Source organism: Tamandua tetradactyla, chromosome 22, assembly GCF_023851605.1.
Source record: "Tamandua tetradactyla isolate mTamTet1 chromosome 22, mTamTet1.pri, whole genome shotgun sequence".
NCBI classification, from domain to species: domain Eukaryota; kingdom Metazoa; phylum Chordata; class Mammalia; order Pilosa; family Myrmecophagidae; genus Tamandua; species Tamandua tetradactyla.
This window is the reverse complement of record NC_135348.1, coordinates 35,046,253-35,071,213: the sequence shown is the minus strand read 5'-3', so window position 1 is coordinate 35,071,213 and position 24,961 is coordinate 35,046,253. Positions and strand designations below refer to the sequence as shown.

Genomic DNA, 24,961 nt, shown 5'->3' with positions numbered 1-24,961 from the left:
AATACAGTACTAAAGATACAGCAATTACTATCTGGAAACTCATAGATTTCTTGTGAATTAACATACTCTTTTCCTAAGAATTGAAGACAATCAAGATAAATAACCAATAAATTTAATCTAAAATATAATTGTGAAAATCTTGTTTTTGTTTAAAGAATCATGCAATAATAAATTATATTGAATAAAATGAAAAAAACTGCATTGACATAATAATGATATTTAAATATCTAAATATGGGATTTTCCAAGTATCATGGGCCTAGAAAAACCATGTATAGAAAAGTATTGTGGTTGCTACCTGCCTTCATATATAACATTTAGACTAAGTTTTCTGTGTGCCAAAAATTCACTTTCTCTCTTGATCTCTAGTTTTTGCAAACTTGTGAGCTTTTCTGAAATTTCATTTCAGCTCATTCATATCATAACAAAAAAATGATGTCAGACCTTTGAAACTTTGTATTTAAAATATTGATGTTACTTTACTAGATGTGTTTACAGTAAACCTAATTTTTAGAAAATTATTTTAGGCATCTGCATTATTTCTATGGAGCAGTTGACATCTGCCTATTCCAGTTTAGTGTTTCTTCTAGGAATTGTAGAACATGTTTTGTGTGGTAACATCTCTTCTAATCTCTTCCCTCTGAGAGTTTTCATAGACTGTAGAATTCAATACTGTGGAAAGTGAATAGATGCAGTTCAAAATTAAAGGACTTTTCTTATTAGTACACATTACCCTTGTGTTGGCATAGCGCTGTGAGATGGTTGCTTCGGGATTTGTGTATTTCTATTATTATAATATTATGTTCCTATAATATCATAAATATGGACTCAACTTATCAAATTTAAAGATCACAAATGAGTATGTTTACATAAGGCCTTTTTATCATTTCTATTTATAGGTTCTAGTATTTCTAACTGAGTGAACATCTTTTTTTGGAAAAACTTCTTTCTTTTCTGGCAGATATGTTCAGTTCTGTTCTTTTTTCCTCTTAGCAAAGCTCACATTTTTCTGAATTTTTTGTACCCTCACTCTTCTTTATAAGTATGTTTCTAGATTTGTGAACCTAATTTTCTCTCTTTCTTGGTTTATCACTTTGTGACAAATCTGTGACCCTAGAATCACACAATAGTCATTCTGTTTTTCCATTGAATTTCTTCATTCAGGAACTGAATACAAATCTTCCATTATCAAAATAGTTTACCGACCTCAATTCCACTAAACAGAAAATAAATGCTAACCCAGGAGCAGAGGAGAAAAATCAACCTCAGTTCATATTCTCTCTATATAAGCCACTATTAGAATTTAGTATTCCCTTAGTTTTATGATATTCCAATTCTTTGAAAAATATTCACATTACTTCAGTTAACTTGATGTTACCAAACCTATCTAGAACTCTAGATAAATGAGATATTATCTTGTTTCTTCTTCTTTAGTTGTCAGGTAATGATCCATCTCAACTAACATGATTTAAAGTGAAAACTGTAGCAATCATTCTGAGGTGCAGATGAAACAGAACAGTTCACATCATAGCCACAAATCTGACAATTTCTCTACACAGAATGTACCTTTTACTTATTCAGACATGATGCTTCTCTGTGACTTAGCTCATGTCATTTAAAATTTGTGCCTTTGGGCAAAGTTAATATACAATGAATTTTTATTCCTTTTTTGAAGAACAGCTTCATAGTTTCTTTTATCAACATAAATTTTTATCCTTATACCTTCCTTATACCTTATACCTCTAAAATAAAGTGTCATTTTAATGTGTCATCAAAGCTAATAGATTTTATTTTGATTATTAAACCTATGTTTTATGCAGATCGCATATTCTAAAACCAAAATTTGCATGATTATTATTACCTACTGTGTTTTGCAAGTACTTTTTTACCATTTTTTAATTTTGCTGAAATCTGCCTCTCCTCTAGTATGTGTTATTCTGTTACAATTACTATCTTTGCAGAATTACTTATTGCCCAGCTATACACGTTATATATGCTAAATAATTATGTGATGAAAATGAGTGAGTGGATGAGTGGCTGTTTTTAAAGTACTTGAATTTTCTTTAATGTTGTCATTATATGTTCAATTATGTACACATCTGCACACAAAAAGTTTTTTTAATGATAACTCCAGGCAGTTTATCCCCTTCTCCATTCCTTAAAATGTTTTATGTTAGCTTTATTTTTCTCTAGCTAGTATCTACAGTTTTTTATGAGAGGAAGTAGAATTTGAACTCTTTCAAAATATTTAAATACACCTAATAAGATATTTTGTAGACCATGACTGAGTTTTTCAGTACTTTTTGATTTTAAACTTTTTAAAAAATTTCTTCTAAGAACTTATTTCCTTTCTTAAAGAGAAGCTTAATTTGCTTCTTATTTCTTAACTCTCGGAACGTTTTAATTACTCCCCTTTCTTACCTGGTCTTGCATATTTTATTTACTAACAGCTTTGATACTTTAGCTCTCACTTTCCAGATTTTTGTGATGCTAATGCATCACAAACTATATAATAGTTTCCTTTGGTTTAGTCACTTGATTTTTTCTTATTTAATTCCCATGTAGAAATTCTTTATTGGCATGTTCCTAATATATTTGTGAGTTCACAGATATATGGTTAAAGACAGAGTACACATTTAGGGGATATACAGAAGACGACTGGTAAAGGTTGTGGTTTTGTTTATTCAATATTTAACAATCCTTTAGTATGTTATCCTCCATTTATTATTTTAAGCAGTTATTTCATACTTTCTTTGGATTTATTGAGTTACCATTTAGCATATTAATGTTATTTGCGTCCCTCATTTTATATTACAGAACATTTCCATCCTCTTTCTTATTTTGTACATTGGAAGTAACCCATATAAGCATTTTGTTCACCATATGAGCCTAACAAAAGAAGATTAGCAATTAAAACATAAACTAAAAGTATTCAATGAAAAAGAATATCTGCTTGGTAATTTTTTCCTGCTTCATCATACCGAAGATTTATGGGTCACATTTTATATGCATAATTTATAAAGATATTGTATATAAGTCTGGAATTTGAAAATTCAATTGCCTATAAATATCATTAAACATTATTAAATACTCTATGTGCCAGACTGTTTTTGGGTGAGTCTGCGTCTTCTGAAATCCTTCTTTTAGGGTATTAACCTTATTTATATAATATATCTTGGAAACTGTTTCAGAGTGTGAAGTACATTGTTCAAGATTAAATAATAGTACTGAATGAAGATTTAACTTAGCATAATGTGAGTCAATTTAATATTTACCAAAGTATAGCAAAATCTGTGAAGTGTTTTATCGAGGCCCAATAAGACTCCCTTAATCACTACAAAACTTGACCTACTTCAGAAAAAAATAGAACCCCAAAATAATTGCATGCCAAAGGAGCATGGATGGAAACAAACTGGAAGTTATTAATTTTCAGCTAATGTAAGTTACGATTTATTAGTAGGGGGCTTATTTCTTTTTCTATAATTATGCATAGTATGAAAACATACCTATACATTATATATGTCAAATGGCAAGGCACTTATCTTAATTCATTTTTCCCAGAGATATGTTTCTTTTTCCTGTAAAGATTGTAGAGGGTGATTGTTGAACCTCATTTGAAAAATTTCTAAATACATTCAATACAGTGATCACCTAAATTATCAATAATAGCTTTGAAGTTCTAGAGTTCAACAAGTGATTATAAGGTATTTCATGATTTGGTTAGGTGGATACACTTGCACTTATATACATTCCATATAGAAGCACTATATGTTTAATTAACTTAGATCCACCAATTACCAGACAAGAAGCAGACTATGATTATGTTTAACTCAAGAGTAAATTTATTTAACTAATGGCTACTTTTTAAAACAGAAACTGTTAACATGACAATATGGTGTTTGTTGGAGGCCAGATTAAGTGATAAAACAAATTTTGGTCTATTCTTTTCATTTTTTATGGAATTGGATGCAATTTTTTTCTGAAGACCTGTTCATATTGCTTAAATGTAGCAAAATTAACCATGGCATATAGAGAAAATAGTTGTCTGGTATAAGTGTTTATATATGGGGGCGAAATTATTTTTACTTCTTGTAAAAATGTTATTTGTAGGGTTTTTTTCTTTCTTCACTTTGATATTAACCAGAATTCTACACTAAATTCCAACATTGTACATGTTAGAAATTTAAGTGTCATATCTTTACACATACTACAAAATTAGACTCGGTTTATCACCAAGTGTTTTGATGCTCATGTACGTGCCTATAGCCTATTTGGAGCTTAAAATTAAATAATTACTACCTATTCTATAAAAAATGTATTTTAAAACATCTTTGTTAAAACTTTCAAGTGTGTCTTAAAAAATAGGCCTAAGTATAGAAGCGATATAAATCTCCCTAGATAAGGAAATAGCCATAGCGAGGGTAGGGATTCTCTCATCTCATAAATAACTATACATGTATCACAGGCTTTTGTCACTTACGGTAAAACAAATAATAAAAAATGGTTCTGAGACAACAATGGAAACAATAAACAAAGTAAATATAATGCAGTTGTCTTGATGAGAGAGATGGAATATCCTATAATAGTATATGTATGTTAAAATGTTCCACACATAAGTTAATTAAAATGGTAAGATAGGTCCAGGGATTTCGGTGTTAATGTGATAGTTTGGCAGTTGACGTACATTTTATGCTTAGAAAATATATGGGGAACATAAAAGCTAATATGTAAAATTAGTGCAAAGCATGTACTTTTTTTCTTGCTAATATTCCTGATGCCAGAATTTGCTGTTCACTAGTAGTGCTGTTTTGGGATTAATTTCTGTAGAAATACATATCAGAAGCTTACCTTGGAGGCTATACCAAAAATATATAGATATGTATTGATAGATATATCTCCATCACTTACTTACCTAAATCTTTTTTATAATGACAATGTTAACAGAATACTATTAGTATACTGAATCAAGTTCTACTAAATGATATTGTTAACATTTTTTGATGAAAAATTTCAAGCATTTATGAAAGTAGAGAAATATACTAAACTCCCCATATTTCCATCACTTCACTTAAACAATTATCAACTCTGGGCAAAAAATGGTTTCATGTAAACCCAAATACATCTGCCCCTTCACTCAGATTTTTAAAAGCAAATCCAGAGATCCTAATGTTTCATTCATTAACTTTTCAGCATGTATTTCTTAATGATAAAGTTTACTTTTTAACATAACCCCCAAACAATGTTCCCCCTACAAAGTGAATTTCTTACTATCATTGAGTAGTTATTGTTCAAATTTCCACCATTCTCTCATAATTATTTTATATGCAATTATTTTGTTTGATTCATGATTGAAATAAGACTCATAAGGAGAAATTGGTTGCTGTCTCTTAAGTATTTTTAGTTTTGAAGGCTTTAGCATATGTGCATAAAGAAAAGTGCAAAAATCGTAAATTTATAACTCAAGCAATTTACACAATGATCATGCCTGCGTTACCAGTGGGCATATCATTACCAGGTACTGGGTGCAGTCACCAAAATGTTACCGCTGTCCCCACGTGTCCAGTGTCCTACCTTCTTCCAGTCACTGTAACACCAATCATGACAGCTGACTGTCCTCACCTCTAAACAAAGACGAACTTTTCCCAGTTTAAAACTTTGTGTAACTGGAATAACTGAAATATTGCAGTATGTCCGAAGTTGACTAAAATTGTATAGCCAACTATTCTCTATGATCATAAAAGTTAAGCCATCAGGCAAAGCCCCTTATAATATAGATCAGCGAATAAGGAGGAAAGATAATTTAATTGTATGCATTCTCCTTTTTTTACTATCTTTGGAGTTCTCTTCATGTCTAGTCATTCAGAAATGTTTGATATTTGTCTTATTATCTCCTCATTGACTGAAGCATTATCTTCTGTTATTGGTAGAGATGTGGCTTTTTAGAAACAAACATTTAAGTATGTTAATGTGAATACCAGATTATAACAAAAGAGTAGAAAGATTGAGATGTCTGTATTTCACATTTCTTTGAACCCAGATTAGGTGATTGTGGCAAATTGTAGACTTTGAAGCCTAAAAGAGACTTTGAAGAAAGTAAAGAGATTAACGTTTAGAAAACAGGATATCTGAAGAGAGTTTAAAAGGATTGAGAGATTGTGAATTGAGGAAAAGGGGTGAGGTGACATAATAAATGTTAAGTATTTAAACAAATGCTACACAGATAAGATAATAATCAGTTAATCTGTCTCTATTGAGGGGGGAAAGAGGAAATGGATCTGTGTTGCATCAGAGAGATTTATATTACACATTAGAGGAAATTTCTTGACCCTCGCGCTTGCATTTATTTGCTCTGGGGGAAATGGAAACAGTTTATCAAAAAAAGCTTTATAAACTGCAAATGAATGCATAAACCATTTCTGATTTGGGCAAAAATACTTTTTAGCCCTGTCACATTCTATTTCCTGCAAAATGCTTTCTCAACGCAGGGACCAGCAAAGGACTGAAAGGGTGCAGCTCAATTTCACTTGAGTATGTAGGAGAAGCAGTTGAGGAAAATCTTCACTTTTGTCTGTTTCCCTCTATTCCTGTTTCTGTGTTGATGAGTTTTTATCTTTTGTAACTTTGGAGTTTTGAAGAGGGAAATAATTGGTTAATTAAAACCTTCCCTCCACCCCCCAAACACGTTGAGTTGCAATGGAGGCTAAAATGTCCAGGAACAAAAATTAAGAGATCATAGTTTTAGGAGATTTGGGGAGATGTGTAGCCTGCAAAAGCTGCATGTGAAAATGTCTATCATATTTTGTATAAGCAATAAACAATAGATTGCAGATATTAGTATACATATTTATGTGATAATATATTAAAATACATATTAAGCAATACAGCTTGAAGGTTCAAGACTTCAAATTATATATAAGAATAGTTCATGAAATGAAGACATGAATGCAGATTTGAAATACCTTATTGTTTTTGTCAAATATTGAAATCTTTCTTTTACTACACTGGCTTAGTTCTCTTATAGTGAGAATTTTCGACTTTGGCATATAAGTCTCTGCTGAATTTTATGGAAAATCCTTGGTACCAATTGCTGTGAAATGGCTTCTGATTAAGTACATATGAAGCAGTCATTATTGATTCTAGGTCAAGTTGTTTGCTATCTTTAAGCCTAGTAATAATAAAGGCTTTCATAATTGTTTTAAAAGACAGAGAAGACAGCTGATATAACTATTATATTTTGTATTGATATTTTGAAGAATAGATGACAATGCAATTTTTTTTGGTCCTGTACATTTAAGAAAAATAAAATGAAAGGGAAATAATCAAATGGGCAATTATACTAGCTAGACATTAATGTTACCTAAATTTAATAATAATAGCATTAACTACCTACTGGGTGCCTGTTTTATAGACGTGAATAGATGAAATAATACATGGTAAAAGTACCGATTTCATAAAAATACAACCAATATTACAAGGTGGCACTTTATTTTCATCAGTCAAAGATCATGGACTAAGCCTCTGTATTTCAAGCTATAGTAAAGAATCTCTTTTTTTTTTTTGGCATGGACAGACACGGGGAATGGTCGCCAGCATAGCAGGCAAGAACTCCTCCCGCTGAGCCACAGAGGCCCACCCTAAATAATTTTTTAATCAGATATATGAATTATTTACGATTGCACAAATATACTTAATTTTATATAGGCAAATGGATTGCTTAGTAATGGGCAACGTAGAAATGCCTTTTGTTGCTAGATGGAAGTGAATTCTAACCATTTGAACTTAAATTACACTAAAAACTGAGGACATTCATATTTTTAAGCTATATTGTATCATCACATGAAATTAATGATTTCTCATTATAGCAACAAAATACTGACTCGTATTGAAATTATTGAGAAAGAAATTTTTAAAATTCTAACATATTAAAATTATTTCTAGACAATACTTGAAATTGAATAATTTTCATCTCCTTCACTCAAAATTTAGCTTGAGATCTAGGAATGCACTTCTTTTTTTTTTTAGGAATGTATTTCTTAATAATTTAAATTGCTTACTTTGTAGGAATTATTTGTAGAAATTATGTTCTCATAATGCTTATATAAAATGTGTTAATCTATCTAATCTGGAGAAAGATTACCTTGCTTTTACTTAAAACATTTAAAATAGTTTACAAAGGACATACTATATTGTTTCAAAGTCAATTTTAAGTTTATATTCTTTTTAAAATCTTTTAAAGTTCTTCACATTTAATTTACTTTCCTCTCTAATTTCAAAATGATGTCATTAGGTCTTATTATTTTGAATACTATTATCTTAAAGAAACAACATGACAGTTCTTTTTTCTCTTTTCTTTTTTTTTACATGGGCAGGCACCGGGAATTGAACCCAGGTCCTCTGGCATGGCAGGCAAGCATTCTTGCCTTCTGAGCCACCGTGGCCCACCCGACATGACAGTTTTAAATTGTGAAAACGTTTCTAACCAACTTTATGAGGCAGATCTTCCCAGACTGTGGACAATTACATTGTGGCCTCCATTCAAGAAAACTCATTGTTGGGCACCTGTTAAATTCCAGGCACTTTTGTTTACCCAAGAACTAGATTATATATACTTTCCCAAATCCTGCTACACTGGAAAATTATCATGGCTCATGGAACTCACCACAAACTGATGTGTAAATTAGGCAATCAATATCTTAATTTAAAATATAATATATAAATATAATAATTGAACAAGCTGAAATTGTCCTGTTAGAGCTGTCTGTGGGAAAAATTAAAATGCTATCAGAACTCTAGTTGGGACTTTAAATGAAATTAGATAGATCAAACTTAATCACTAGTGATCATACATAGCCTAATGCATCTTCATTTGATATAAAGAACTATACCTGCTGCTTAGAGCAAACTATTCAGGTTAAGTTATCTCAGAATTCCTTGTTTTGCACCATCTTAGAAACATGCAGAAGCTTTTTTATTTTTTTTCTGGCATGGGCAGTCTCCGGGCCTCTGGCATGGCAGGTGAGAACTCTGCCACTGAGCCACCAGGGCACCGCCCTGCAGAAGCAGTTTTAGTGATTGACGTTTCTTCTTCTAAACCCTACCATACCCCCGGCCCTCCATTCAGATACTTTTCTTTAAAAGTGCATAAATCTACTTTGGGCATATCATCTTTACCACTAGTAGGAAGTTTTCAACTTCCTTTGAAATGTACCTGAGATGTACCTGCTCACTTGGTTGAATTGTGGTCTGCTCAGTGAATGCTTGAAAAATAATTTGGCCTTATTATTTTTAGGATGGGCTTTCGTAAGCATCACTAATTTTACCCATTTTGACTTTATGATGATTCAGAAATCTTAATTTTAGAAGGTAGCATTTTCTGTTCACAAAGTCTGTCTTTACTTTCTTCAGGCTCATAGATAACTATGGACTTTGTGCTCATTCTCATCCCAGAGAAGTGTTAATGGTGCAGTTAAGAGCTCTAGTTATGAGGACATCTGCCGTGGTTCACATACTTGTCCAAACCGCTATAGCTGTGTGACCTCATTAATCTCTTTAACCTTTCTGTAATTCATTTTCCTCATCAGTGACAACAGATCTTTGAAAGCTCATTGTGAAGATTAAATGGTTTAATATATTTAAAGCAGTAAGTGCCTGGTCCTACAGAAGCACTCATTAGGTGTTCAAGGCAACTATATGTTCAGTTAAAATTGGAACAGTGACGTCAGCCCGAGTATGGAGAAAATTAAAATTCTGGCCTTTAACAGAACTAATTTTGCTGTCTTCTACCCCCAGTGGAAAATCAGACTGAAATGTTCTTTGCACAATGTATCACTAATTTATATCCTCAGTGTATATTTTTTTTCACATAAAACGTTTTAAAAGTATATTGTTCCCAATCTTTTTTCATCAGTGAAACCAATGGGGCCGAATATAGACCCAAAAGCATAGTGTCTAACAAAGATTGCTTTTTGTTCATTTTATGATGTTAGTCACAACAACATGATTATAACTTTTAAATTTTCATGTTCTCATTATTTTACTTTATTTGTATTTGTGGATTTATAATGAATGGATATTCTTGATGTACAACAAACAGTAAAATTAAGCTGACAAACAGTACTCTAAAATAGCAGACTTTTATTATTTTTATAGGAAGCAGCATATTATCTTTTAAGACTGTAGGTAAAGCAAGAGCTTATATTTCCTCAGGCCAAAAAATTGTTACAGTGATGCAATTTGATGCCATATACAATTTGACTTATCTGTGTTTTGACAATTTTAAGTTAATGTATATCATATTTACTTAATAATATAGATGTTTAGCCTCCAAAGAATTCTGATATACTTGTGTGGGTAATGGATATTCTAAAATCATCACACAAATGAACTGAACACAGTTTGTTTGGGAAACTAGGTTTTCTGTAAAATATTCTGGAGATATCTTTATCTGCTCTACATCAATACTTGAACACATAGAAAACCAAAGACTTGCCTCCTTTGTCTTTCACTGAAATCCAATATAGTGATAAACCTGATTTTCGCAGGTTGTCACATAGATGTTTTATCTCTATCTTTCCAAGTTAGAACTAACGGACGATGTCACAATCCTGTTTGAGAAAAGCCTAACAATTCACTCAAACTTTGCCTTCTTCTTACAGTTAATTCATTGGACATTCTGGGCAATTCTCATGTTTTTTTGAGTTTATGTCTTTTCTATCTTCTTTTACTTCAATTTTTAATATATATTGCCATTTTATCTGAATAGTAAGAGACCTAACAACTAAATTCTAATGCTCAGTTGCATTTAGGAATCATGTATTCTTATTTCCTTTTACAAACGTGTCTCAAATAAAAACAAAAATTTCTCATTTATCTTAAAATGGTAAATCTTCCTGCATTAAATAACACCATTTCCCAATTATGGAAGAAGTAAAATTAAATATATATATATATATTTGCTTTTTATTTAATCTTATATCTGTGAATGAAGCTGTCTTAGTCAACTGCAGTTAAGCATTTCCTCTCTTCTCAAATTGCACTGATTTTCAATAATTCTTTGTCACTTTAGGTTTCTCATCATCACATTAACAGATAAATAAGATATTCATTTTATTAGAACAAATATCTTTGGGAAAGATCCCATGCAGTGTAATCAAAGAAGGATTCTTAGTGCTGTACTTTGAGTTGAATACTCAAGTACTCTCTGTAGGACTTTAACTGATAGAGAAAGAACATTCTAGGAATAAGGAATAACAGGGAAAAAGGTGCAGAATTAGAGAGCAAATGATGAATAAGGGGAAGTATAAGATAAATGGTAAGGGGATAGTGGAAGTTAAGGTTTGAAAGTTAAATGTTGGATACATTAAGATGTTTTCAATAATAATAATAGTAATACCAATTGTAATAGTAGCTAGCAATTATTGAGAATTTATTATGAGCCAGGCACTACTCACAGTATTTTTTTAGAAATTAACACATTTAATCTTCACAATAACCAAATGTAGTAGGTATTCTTTACTGTCTCCATTATACAGATAAACTGAGGAAAAGAGATATCCAGTAAATTGTTCACAGTCAAACAGCCAGCAAGGGAGAGCCATGCTTTTTATTTGAGACTCACAATGATTCTGGGGTGGGCTTTTGTAACCAGCACACTGCTTGTCTCCCAGGAAGAAACTGCATGTTTTTCAGAAGGAAGTCAGTAAGGATTTGTGGTGTGGGATTGTGTTTTTGTTTTACTAGTGGAGTATTATGGCAGTTGTTAAATTTTGTGGCAATAAAGCCTGAGCAAGAATGTTCCTGATGCACAATGGATTGCTTTTGGAGAAAAGCAATTTCATATGAAAACATATCTATATAGATTAGAGGGCTAAATGTAGCAATAAAAAGTGGAGAAAATAGTCACCAAGGACAATTCTCAAGTCTCGAGACTGGGTAACAGGGAGACTGTTGCATCTTTAATATTAATAAAGCATTCGTGTTCATGAAGGGAGTCAATTTTGATAGGAGACTGCTGACCAGTTGGGAACACCCCTGAAAGCGCCTTCAGTAGAATGGAAAAGGTAAGATGCCACACTGTACATCGTAAGATTTTTTTCTAGTGTAGTGAGGCAGTGAAAAAAGGCAAGTATAGTTTCAGTTTTTCATTTTTAAAGGTTTTTGGAATTGAACAGTACACGTAATTGATGATAATATATATTGAGATATGGCTGGTCCGTTTTGGTAGGAACAACTTGATCAATGAATTGTATGGGAACTCTAATCACTTAGACGTATTATTTTAAATGCCATAATTAAAATTTCCCTGTGTCTTCACTAATTCTGTGAGTTGTGAAACTGGACCATCCTAGGGTGAGATTTACTTGTGAGTGCCTCTTTATGAAAGAATAAACCCCAGCAGCAATCTTTTATTTAAAAAAAGATTCAGTCTCATATCTTTAAAGTGAATGTAATATCAGCCTCTGATCATTATCTGCCTGTTTTTCTTCATTCAAATTTGTAGGAAAAAAAGCCCAGGGTACTTCGATGGGTTCCCACCTTTCATTGCTGTTAGCACTACCTGAGGCTTAACAGAATGGGAGAGAATCACTTTGAGCAGTTTATTTCACTGCATTTTCCCTTTTACATTTATCCTTAGGATTGAGTTATCAGCCTCCAAATACCCAGGCAGTCTTTTTGACGACAAAACACTTTGCTGTACTTTGACAACTCAGAATGACAGAATGCTAACTATTTCCAGACATGTAAAGTATAACCCCTGGGTACTCTATTGGCCTGTTTGGTACTCTATTCTTACACATTTTCTTTTGTATTCCCCAGACCTAGTCCTTTCTGAGTAGCTCACCAAAATTAATGAGGTCTCTTCAACTTACCACCTCTCTTATACTGTCCGCACATGAGAGCATTTCTCTAGGAAATGAGCAGAGGCTTCTGTTGCCACTAAAATAATATCTGCATTTTTACTAGTTTTAAAAGTTATTTATAATTAAGCCCTGCCTAAATATTCTGCTTCATGTCATTCAAAAATGTGTCCGTTTCTCGATTCACCGTGTTTTCTCTGGCCCGTTTGCACCTTCTATTCTACCTCTGGAATGCTCTTCCATCCACAAAACTCGTACCCTGCCTCAGCTGCAAGGTCACCTCCTACTCATCACCGAAGATTCAATTCTTTCTATAGATGAGAAGACTCCCAGACAAAACGATATATGTCCTTCTTTGTGTAATTTCTTGTAGATTTTTAAACATGACTGCTGCTTTAAAAAAACATTTTGTCCATCAGACTGAGTTCTTTTACAGAGAAAGCCATATATATTTATTTCCACAGTCCAACGTCCCAGAACTGTATCCAAAGCAAAGTAGTCACCAATAGATGCTTGTAGACTCCATCAATGAATCTATAAATAAAATATCCTAAAATTAAGTAAATAATAAGCATATTTTTCTTTTTAATTGTCTAGTTTCTCCCCTGGCTACAATATATTAATATGCTGCAATTCATGTTGCCTCAGAATGTCAAAAACAATCCATTTCCTGCCCTAAAATATTCTCTTTAAATTTCATCTCTGTTCCACTTTACATGATTTTCAAATTCCTTTTATTCTGATCTTAAGTCTATGAGTTCTTTTATCCTTTTTTTCTGATCCATCACTTTCTCTTTCACAACTCCTTTAACTTCATGTTTCACCATCACTAACTGCTAATTTCACTAATCTATTTCTTTTCAATTTTCTGTCACATCATTTACAAACATATATGTAAATATTAATTAAATATTAGGTGACCTTAAACATGAACCTAAAAGGAGAACCATATAATTATGGGCAGCAGACTGTTGATCAAAGTACCGTATAACTATGACTGGAGGCAATTTATCTGATTTTCCTTTAGATTTCTGAGGTTTTCATGTAACAGATCTTAAGTCTTTGGTATTCTTTTTCATGATAATTATTGCATAAGCAGTGTTCAATCTTTTTCTTAGTTATCTGGGTTTTGTATTTTCTTGTAGCCACTAATGGTTACCTCAGATGCTGATTTTTAAAATTTTATTACAAAATTCTAATTTCTTTTGCAGAAACTTTATCATGACACATGTAGGTGGGTTTTTACATTTGTTATGTTTTCATAAGATCAAAATATTTTAACTATATATATGATTATCAGTACAGTTTAAGCTGAATTCATTAAAAGCCTCCAAAAAAGTCAATTATTTAAAAGTTGATCTTTTCCCTCTCATTATTGTGATACCTTTCATGGATAGTAAACTTATAAAATGGCATTTTTACCTTATAAGGTGTTTAAAAATTTGCAATAAATAAAATGGATTATAATTGAATGCAAATTAAAAGTTAATGGAATGTAAAGTAACTATTTAAGGATTTAAATCTTGACATTTAATTAGAACATAGCATTAGAATTTTAGCCTTTGGCAAGCATATAATCTTTTTTGAAGAATTTAGCAATTTTGTGATTGATTTTTAAGACTAAATTGGTTACTGCCCATCATTTTGGAAATTTCTAATTGGCCATTGATAAATTAAAACTAAAAGGAAGAAAAGGCACTTTTAATGAATTTCTGAGATATATAAAACTTAAATGTAAACCTAGGCTTAGATTTTAGAATAAATAATTAAAAATTTATCTATTGTGCAAAGAAAGGACATTTTACTTCTGTCCCACAAAAACAAAGATTTCACTCACAGACCAGGTTAGAATTTCATCATAATACAAAAAATAATTTAGATGACTATAAGGATTTTATCCATGCATGATAATCAGGAGTTAAGTACACATTTATATTTTGGCTAACTGAATATTATTTCTTTTTATCTGTTTAGATTTGGAAACTTCATTAAACATTTTTTGTGGAAATATGTAAAAAAATATTATACGAACTACAATCTCACAAAATAATTAGAAAACACAGGGCAGCATTTTTCCTACCTCTGAGATAACTAGCCTTACTTGTGCAATCGTGAAGCAAATTTCTTGAGAATAGAATTGCCAGAGTTAGCAAATAAAAATACAGAATACCCATGATTGCATGGGACATATTTTCACTAGAAAGATATACTTTGCTTACCTGAATTTCAAATGTAACTGGGCATTCCATATTTTATTTGACAACCTTATTCAAGGAACTACTGAAACCTATAATCCCGGGATTCCTAACCTGAATTAAAGTGTGTGTGTGTGTGTGTGTGTGTGTGTGTGTGTGTGTGTGTGTGAGGAGGGGGTTGTTTTCTGTATCCATCCTCCAAAGTTAGTTGTCATTTTTCCTTTTTTAGCTTTTCAACCCCCATCTATGCCTGCATGTCCTGCTTCTAATCAGTTATTTACTTTGATATAGAAGTAACTGAATTATGTTCGGGGAAGTCAGATCATCAGGTATATCAAATGAATCGCCATACTTTTACACAGTTTCTATGTCTTTCAGTTGTGCTTACCCCTTTTGAAAATAAGCTTATGTAAATTGTTTGACAAGTACTTTTTCAACTTGGAAGAGTTTTCTCTCATTTCCATGGCTTAATTCTCTAAGGCTCTGTGAAAACTTACTTCTAGTTAAGTAGACTATTAGGTAAAGGGCTATATATTTTTCAAGCAATATTTCATATGTTTATTCTTGTTTTCTTGCATCTTACATTGCTTGGTTTTCATATAAAAGATGAAGCTTTGCACATCAGAAGTAGTTGGGTAAATATTGTGATATAATATCGTTCACTGTACATAGTTCTTTGCAGATACAACATTCCTATATTTAAGAAATGACCAATCCTGTTTAGACATTTTGCATGCTTTTTGCTTTGAAAATTAATGCTGATTTCATTCTTTCACGGAAGTATCTAATTTCATCTCCTTATTATAATGATGCTTTGAAGGAAACTACTTGAAATACAAGGGTCTAAATGTGAGTAAATATAAAATCCATTATCCTCAAAATATTTGTAACAATTTATTCTTTAAAGAAATATACGGATATCATATTAGAATTTCAGATACACAAAATAATGGTACTTGTCTAACTTAAATGGAACATATCCTACATTATTATTAAAGTAAGATATAATTAAATGAATTGACTTGGAAAGAAATTTCAAGAGTACTTCTTTATTGCCAATGGAAAGAATGTGATTCTCAAATATTTCTGGAGCAAATTCCAATTTTTGTACTTTAGTGGATTTTTACAAATGATTCCAGAAAAAAATTCACTGATATAATAAACATCAAGAGCAATATGCATTACAGATTCCTTTCCCAAATAAATACTATGTACGGCTGAAGCATTTAAAAATAATATTTTGGTCAGGCATGGTGGCTCAGCAGGCAGAGTTCTCACCTGCGATGCCGGAGACCCAAGATCAATTCCTGGTGCCTGCCCATGCAAAAAAAAAATAATAATAGGTCTTATTTTAAGATACTATTAAGGCAAATTTTGACTGTCAAAAAGATCCTGGTGTAGTGATGAAATTGTCGATTAGGGGGGTGGAGATGGGAACGTCCTACTAATTTTTTTCCTTTCAGGGAAAATTTATTAACCATTAAGGCATCATTTTTGTTGGGTAATTTTAGCTACATTTGGACTCATTTCTCCAATCTATAAAATTCCATGAAAGCATATTGTCTTAATATTTTGAATGTATTTTAATTTGAAAATGTGATGGTTTAGTGCTTAAAAATAGACATTCCGAATATTGACAATTTTTCGGTCTAGATGGAAATGTTAATGATTACCGTGCATTTTAGAGATCTTGTTGAGTTCAACACAGAAAATGATATTCAAAGTGTATTGCCTTGATTAAAGGAGTTAATACACGATTACTCATTTAGGTTAAAGTTCAATGTACTCTTCTTTAAGAATTAGTTGAAGGTAAATTTTTTAAACAGAAGAAAATTTAGTTACTTTAATTACATCTACCTTGTTAAGAAATTAGGGATCATTGACATGGTTGCTATAACCCACAGAGTAGATATTTCCTAGTGAACCAGTACTAAATGCCTATTTAGAACATACATAGCACATATTTCCACCTTTGTGGGAAGGTAGTTCTGAGTTAAAAAAAAAAAATACACACGCACACACACACACACACACTTTCACATGCACAAGCACACACACACACATACATATAGATATGTAAAGTTCTAAATACCACTGGGCCTTGTTTCTAGAAGGAATTCCAGGAAGACTCACTTCCTTAAACAATGCTGTGTTGGGGGAATAGTATACCACTCCCAGAGTGTGCGCTTGCGAACAAATAGAGCTCCCTGTCTTCAAAACGGTTAAGTCCCTTTTCATAGCAATGAAAATTGGTTTAAAATGAACACTGAGCACCTCTAAATTTTAAAATTTTCTTTTGGTGTTCGATTCAGGACCTTGTACAGTTCATCAGCTCTCTTGATCTCAAGGGCAGCTTAGTCTATAAAATAAATTCTTCCTCTGTATGCAACTTTTAGTGAAAAAATTAATTTTTAATAATTAGAATCCATAATGGTATATAATCTCCAGCACAAAAACAGTATCGGAATATTGATAAAAGAATATTCTTAGGAGGAATCACTGATTATTTAATGTTGCCAAAGTTGTAGAAGCTAGAATGTCTGAAGAGAATATTATGCTCAACGTGCTCGTCTCCTGTCTTAAAAATGAACCATTTCAGTCATTCACTGATATACATTTCTAGTCCTCAGAGCTATACTTGCCAATTTTCTTATCATTAAAAATATGGATGAATTTACATTTTAATCTGATATCTATTGATTGTAAACAAAGTCCTAAGTGTCACATACGCATATGAATTTTGAAAGGTAAACATTTGGTTTTACTGTATATTTCTTAAAGTAATAATTTGAAGGAATGTATGAATCATTCATTTCACGATTTCCTTTCTGAAGGACTAATGGAGTGTACCTATGGAAACCCTCCCCAAAACGCATTTTTGTTTCCCATATGTATATTCTATAATCCCTTACCTCTGTCAAATTAGGATAAAAATGATGAAAGAAAAAATGTAAATATCTCAAGAAACATAATGTGGATCTTATGAAATAAACACAAGAACTCAGAAACTTATACTGCACTAGGAGATTCTTATTCAGCAGAAAGACGATAATAGATATACTAACAAATGGGTTTTAATAACCCATAGTAAACCACAACATATGATTGTTTTTTATTTTATATATATATATGTATATATATTTAAACTTAAAATGAATCTGTAAATTTTGTGAGGACGAAACCGTTAATTAGTATCTGAACACTTTCAGAGTTAATGACACAACTCATTTCTGGAGACTAGGATTGAACAGGAAAATAAATCTTAGAGATATTGTAAAGGAAAGCCTCAAAAGTAGCTCAGAATAAGACAGAGAAAAGTCAGAAGAACTGATTATTCAAGTGGAACAGATTTCTTAGTTTTAGACTGTCTTTTACTTTATGATACGCTTTTACTCAGAGAAGAGCGAGCAAGCGTTTGTGGCTTCCGCAGTGGGTAATGAGCTCAAACTCTTGGATCGTGGATTCTCTTCACATATGGGGGGCCATGACCGTGCCGAGCAGGGAACTGATCTCAGCCTCTGGAAGTTAGTCACTGCAGGGCAGAGTCTCAATCAGCTGAGACGTGTGAAGGCTGTTCTTTCTTTCAGCTGTAGAAGTGGATGAGTTTATTCCACAAGCATAATTTATCACTTTACATACTGTGGTCTATACTGTCATGAAGTAGAAAGGGAATTTTACTTCTTCCTGTGAAAGTAAAATAATGTAAATATTCAACTAAATTGTCACTGTAATATATTATATAAAATTTTTGCCAAGTGATTCCATGGTATAAATAGTATACCAGTACTTATACATTTTACAATTATTTTGTTTTACATATAACACATATATATTCCAGTCATTCTTTTGAAGTGATTAATCAGAATATTTAAATGTTCCACAGTTTAATATCATATTTTGTAAATTATCAAAGGCAACAATGATAACAAAGAAAAATATACATCATGGAACTTTCATAAAAATATACGTAGACTAAATTATAAGGAGGTAGAGAGTTGACTATCTCTTTTTCATTAAAAAGTTTTTTTCCATATTGTAGTCCTGCCATTAAGGTAAATATCTTAAGTTTAGCATTTCTGTGACGCACTAGTGAAGAATAAATGTTGTGAATGAATAAATAAAGTTTAAAAGGAGCACAGACGGTTCCTTTCTGATTAAACATAGATTTGACTCAAAATAAATCCTCTTATCTATATTAAGTGACCCAGTCTCTACATGTGCATAGCTAGAAATAAATGCACTTGTGAAATGAACACTAAAACCAAAAGTCCCCAAGTACACTTTGCTAATCCCATAACAATATATAAAATTGAGCAGAAAACACAGAGATTCAGTGTATTTGACCCATTCTCCCTCTCATGAGATGCATCAGGTAGAGTATATGTATGTTCTTAAACATTGTGGAATACTTCCCCACATTACACACAGTGTCTGTTTAGCATGGAGTTATGTTAATACCTCTAAAACATAATCACATTAATCCATTTATTTTATGGATATCTGTTTGCTACTTATCCAACATTTACCCATACAATCCCAAAAGAATAATGCTTATTCAGTATTCTAAATTCTTAAAAATCTTGAAATAAAACGGATGTGACTGTAACTTTGGTAATAATATATTTCATTTTCTCACCGCACTTCAGATATATGTGATTAGCTTTTAGGTTGAGTGGTTGGTTACTCGAACTTCTTTTGTTCTTGAACTACTTGAATGATATTTTCTTAAAATCAGCATTTTCTGATTTATATTGTTAAAAGAAAATGTGTCACCCTGGAAATAATATCTCCAATTTATTTTGGAAAATTAGTATTTATAGGGTGGTCATATTTCCTAGGTTGACAAAGACAGCCTAAGATTATGTTTGGCGTAATTAATAGTTCTTCCTTTCATTCATAAAACGTTCCAGGTTGGACAATGAGTTGTTAGTTCACCGTACTTATTTGCTCCTATTTATTTTATAAACTTGAGTTTCTTTGCTGACTAACAATTGTAATTTACAAAGAATTTTAAGTTCTGATTGGCATAAACAAAGTAGGTTTGGAATCATTTAAAGTCAAGTTTTTCATGAAATAGGCAATTTTATTTCTAGAGCATAGAGAGTAAAATTTAATTCTATAAAGATGAATAGGAAGCAAAGGTTTATTTGTTTATTCATTGCTTATTGGAGATTCTTTTAGCATTATGAGCAGGTAAATTATGATAGCTATACTGTAGATACTCATATAATTCATGACACTCTATGGCAGTGCAAAACAGAACACATTTTTATTGTTTTTAAATGATGATTAAAACACAATATATGCAATTATTCATTTTAATTTTCACTTCTGTCAATCATTATAACTGACTTCAAAATTTTTAAGTTATATGTCCCTGCTAAAAGATACACTAGTAAGGAAATGTTGGCTTGTCTTGTCAGAAACTGAGTTTGTGATGAAAAATGATGAATAAGAGAGTCAGGAAGAATAAATAAGGAGAAACAGATAACTAAATAATCCACTTGAAGTGAGTCGATATACTGTAGAGAAAAGATTGAAATAACATAACCTTGAATTTGTTAACAAAAAACTATTATTGACAATTAAAATAATTCGGTTATGCAATTTAACAAAGTTTATTTTTTATGATATATACGTTTCTCACTTGTGATATTTATTTCAATTGAATTTCCTGGATGTTTAACACATTTTTACTATACAGCTATTACGTGCCAAATACTGATCTAAGGAATATAGTTTCTGATCTCATTGTGCTTATTTTCAAGTATTACAAATATTATGGATATATGGGAAGAAGTATCCTTTATCATTCTAAATAAATAAAAGAATTAAAAACTGTGAAATGTGGACAATTGAATGTGGACATATTCTGGTTCACAATCCAGTATGTCCTATAAGACTAAAATAAAATTGGTAGTCTTTTCCCCCTTCGCCTTTAATTCTTTTATGAGAAAACGATTCCTTTTAGGGGATAAATGTGCATTTTAAACATTCTGTAGGCGATGAAAGGACTTGTTATATAACTCAAAAAGTGAGATAAAATAAACCTAGAACATGTGAACCATCTTCAAACATTTTTAACTCTGTAAACACATTCTGGTACAGTCTTCTCCATTATATATTAATTTAACACATAAAGTCTAGATAGATTTTAATACATTTAATGTATAACAAGCTATTCATAGCGTTTCCAAAACTTGTTATAGAAATGAAAGGATCAAAAAATTTTTTCTTTCCTACACTCTGTTGTGAGTCTCTCGTGTGAGGAATTTTGAGGCCATCCTAATAAGTTTATTTTTAAAGGTAGTGGGAGTGTGGTGACTGTGCACCGTGTCAGGGCTGTGCAGGAATGTCAGCATTGCTGTCAACATATTCAGAAGTGTAACATGGAGCGTTCTGCTCCTAATAAGTCAAAAAGTTAATAAAAGAAGATAATGGGTCTATTAAGTGAGTGCTTTACATGGACTCACAGTTTTGAAAGTTCTACCGAATTCTTTGGCGACAACTCTAAAACACTAGCATCTATCTCCAATTATTCAATGTAAATAGTGTAGTAGGGATTGTCTTGTAAATAACTTTAAAAAGTTGATCTCCACAAAACTATTGGTTGAGATGTAAGTATCCATTTCCTGTGTAAAACTGATTGATAAAAATGTCAAAGCTGTCGTTTTCAGAATACCAATCAAAAGCCTGTTAGAAATCAAGGTAGCGATGAGATCTTTTGGCACTATATGGATCATCTTTGGGGGTGCAACTTGTTTCTATTCGTGTTTGTTTCTTTTACAATAACGTGTGTTTTTCTTTCTGTTACCAATTAGCCATGTGACGGAAAGCAAACCAAACCTCTGTGGTTCAGGTATTCTCTGTAAAATTAAGGTTTTGGTTAGACTTGCTAATATCCAAGATCGCTTCCAACTCAAGATTTTTGATTATTATAATTATCTTTGCTATGCAGCTGAATTCATCTTTCATTTTGGGCAGAGAGTGAATATTTGGGAAAACAATATTTGCATTATTTGATATTTGGGGTATTTGATATCTGGTATCTGGAAAGAGAAATATACTTATTTCCATCTTCTCATCAGAATTTTTGATTGTCTTATGCAGTTGTTGGCAAGCACAATATTTGTTATATAATAGGTCCTCAATAAATATGTTTTTAACAAACAAAATTCCTATTAGTGTTCCAGTATTGGGCTCCATAATATTATTTACTCCTTATGAAAATAGAACAGCTTACATATAAGACTCCTGCATAAGAACAAAAATTAGAATGAATAATATTAAATTCCCAAAACGAAGTTTATTTTTCAGGTTTTTTTTTTTTTTGCTTTACTTCAAGAACTCACATCACGCACTCATAACCTTGAAACACAGTCAAAAGTTTCCACCCAGATTTAGATTCTTGATGCAAGGTGGATCCTATCAGAGATGAAGGAATAATGAGGCAGTGTTTTTAACGGAACTATGAAATTGCCGGGACGTTTTATTTTATAATTTACTGGGAGATTTTTCTGTGAAGAAACAAACTTGGAATACCTTGGATTTAGGCAGAGGGTTGGGTTTCCATTTCATTTGAATGGTTTTGAATTAGGGAAGTTGTAAGTGTACAGGATAATCATACATAAAATGCAGGATTCCCGTCGATCACCTGATTACAAACACTTTGCATTGGTGTGGTCCATTTGCCACAACGGATGAAATGTACAGTTTTAAACTCTCCAAGCCAGCCTCTTTTTTCTTAGAGTGTTTTTCTTTTGTTTTTCACAGCACGGAAAAGGATATGCTAGTCAATTCTACAGACTTACCTGAAGCAGCATGATTTGCACAAAAGTCGACCAACAAAAGCATCAACTTTTCAACTTCATTATCTTGGCCATCCAGTTAGTTATGTGTAACTGAGTGTTAGATTGCCGGCGGAGTCATCGTGTCCAATTAGAGGACCTAATTGCTCTCAGCAGGCCTGAGAAATGAGTTGAAATGTGTGGAACTGCAGAACTTCAGAGGCGACGGATCTTGCCTCTGCGATCAGTGTGTGCCTGTTTACAGCACTATATATCTTTCTCTCTCCAAATGTCACTGAGCCCTTTAGATGTTTATATTCACCATGAGAAGCCAGTCATAAAGATAAAGGAAATTTGTGCATTATAAATGCAATATCACTGTTTTAAACTTGACTGTTTTATATTATTTTTTGTGTGATCAAGTGTCCCCCAAACTATTCCAACTTTACAAGAGAGATTGTGATTATGTTCTTTTCACCTGTGGGTCATAAAAAATGTTGTATTCTGAAGACCCACAAAATATCAAAGACATTCTGTAGTTTATACACCGTGTTGCAAAGTGTTTACTGTACTATTTCAAAGCTTCTAAATAAATATAAAATATATATATTATATTATATAATTTTCCTAAAATGTGGTACAACTTAGTTGGTTTTTAAATGGAGTCATACAGTCCACATCATACAATAAAGTAAAAGGTAATTCAGGGTCCCAATGATAAAACTTATTATGAAAAAAAAGACTTCATTAATAGTTTTCCTCCTGTTTTTTCATCTTAGTCAACCCTGTTTTTCCTTGTTTAAAAGAAAATGAAGCTCTAAGCTACATAATTTTGTCAAGAACTCGTACTGAATTTTCAATGCCAAAGATGTAGCTGTCGATGTTATCAGTCTGAGCACTGAACACGTGCTATCAAAAATACCTAGCAATCTGCATTATTTCCATTCTATTTCTATGGCTTTGAATTTAGACTCACTTAAAACTTTTATAAAGAATCTGTAACTTCACCTGTATATGTTGTTAGAAAAAAAAACAAACGCTAGGTGTCTGTACATTTTGTGGTGTAAAATATGTAATTGAAGATGACTATTTTAAGAAGTCCTCAGTCATATCTCACGCGTAATTTTATTTTAATGGTTTTACATAGTTTTGCGACTCAATTACACAGGAGTATAAAATATGTTTATGACTCTATATGACTATATAGAGATATATAAGTATCTGAATTGATAAAGAGAGCTATACGATATAAAGGATTCCTAAATTTAAAACCAATGAAAATAAATTTGGAGATAGAAACATGGTACATTATTTCAATATTATCTTATATGTGAACCTTTTATAGTTTAAATGTGATTAGTGTTTTCTTACTGAGAAATTTTTCATGAGCGTCAGCCTTGAAAAGTAAAGCTTGTGTTTTAATTTTCTGTCAAAAAGTTAATTATTAAATTCTGTGAGATGCATTTTCCTTTCTTTTACATATTTTATTTTCCTTTTTTTCAACTGTTGTTCATTGCTTGTTGAAGTACAATTAAGAGAGGAAAAAACCAGAGAATGTGAGATAATCTTCCAAGCAAAGGACAGAATAATCACAAGTCCTCTCTCTCAAAGTTTGCCCAAGCTGAATTACAGGGTATTTTGAAATATTTTCCTTAATTTTGACTAATCTTATGTGCAACGATATTTTGAGCTGACCTATATTATTGAAGAAAAGACTAAACCTAACTCTTAACAGATGTTTTCCATTTAATTTTATTTGATTTGAATAGGAATTTTCCCCTTAATTTTAACATGAAAATGAATAAATATATTCTTAGGTTCTTGATGTGTAAATTCTAGTGGTATCTTTGAATCACTCATATAATTGTTTTTACAGTAGGTATCAATATGTCACACTCTCAATTAGTTTAGAGTTTGAAATAACATGTTTAATGTTCCAGCCTTTCTAGAACTTGTTAAAAATATATGAAATGCATTGATCATACATGATACAAAGAGGACATAGGTTCACTAAGTACAGTAGTAGTATTTTCTCAAACTTTTGTCTTTACTACATTAGTATTTTGAGTGGTAGTCCATTTTATTAAGGAAATGTTTCTATATAATTTAATTGGGAAAAATGT

General features: G+C 31.7%; 1 protein-coding gene across 2 annotated transcripts in view; it reads left to right on the top strand.

The window, feature by feature from the left end:
* Nucleotides 1-23,404, top strand: part of PCDH10 (protocadherin 10) — a 40,509-nt gene extending 17,105 nt beyond the window's left edge. Inside the window, exon 5 of one of the 2 annotated variants that reach the window (XM_077140026.1) lies at nt 22,825-23,404. In XM_077140026.1, the coding sequence (XP_076996141.1) occupies nt 22,825-22,844 (20 nt within the window). In that variant the 3' untranslated portion in view covers nt 22,845-23,404. Of the gene's footprint in view, nt 1-2,816; nt 2,858-22,824 lie in introns of those variants that run through there. The other variant, XM_077140025.1, reaches the window with a different exon arrangement.
* The last annotated feature ends 1,557 nt before the right edge of the window (nt 23,405-24,961 follow it).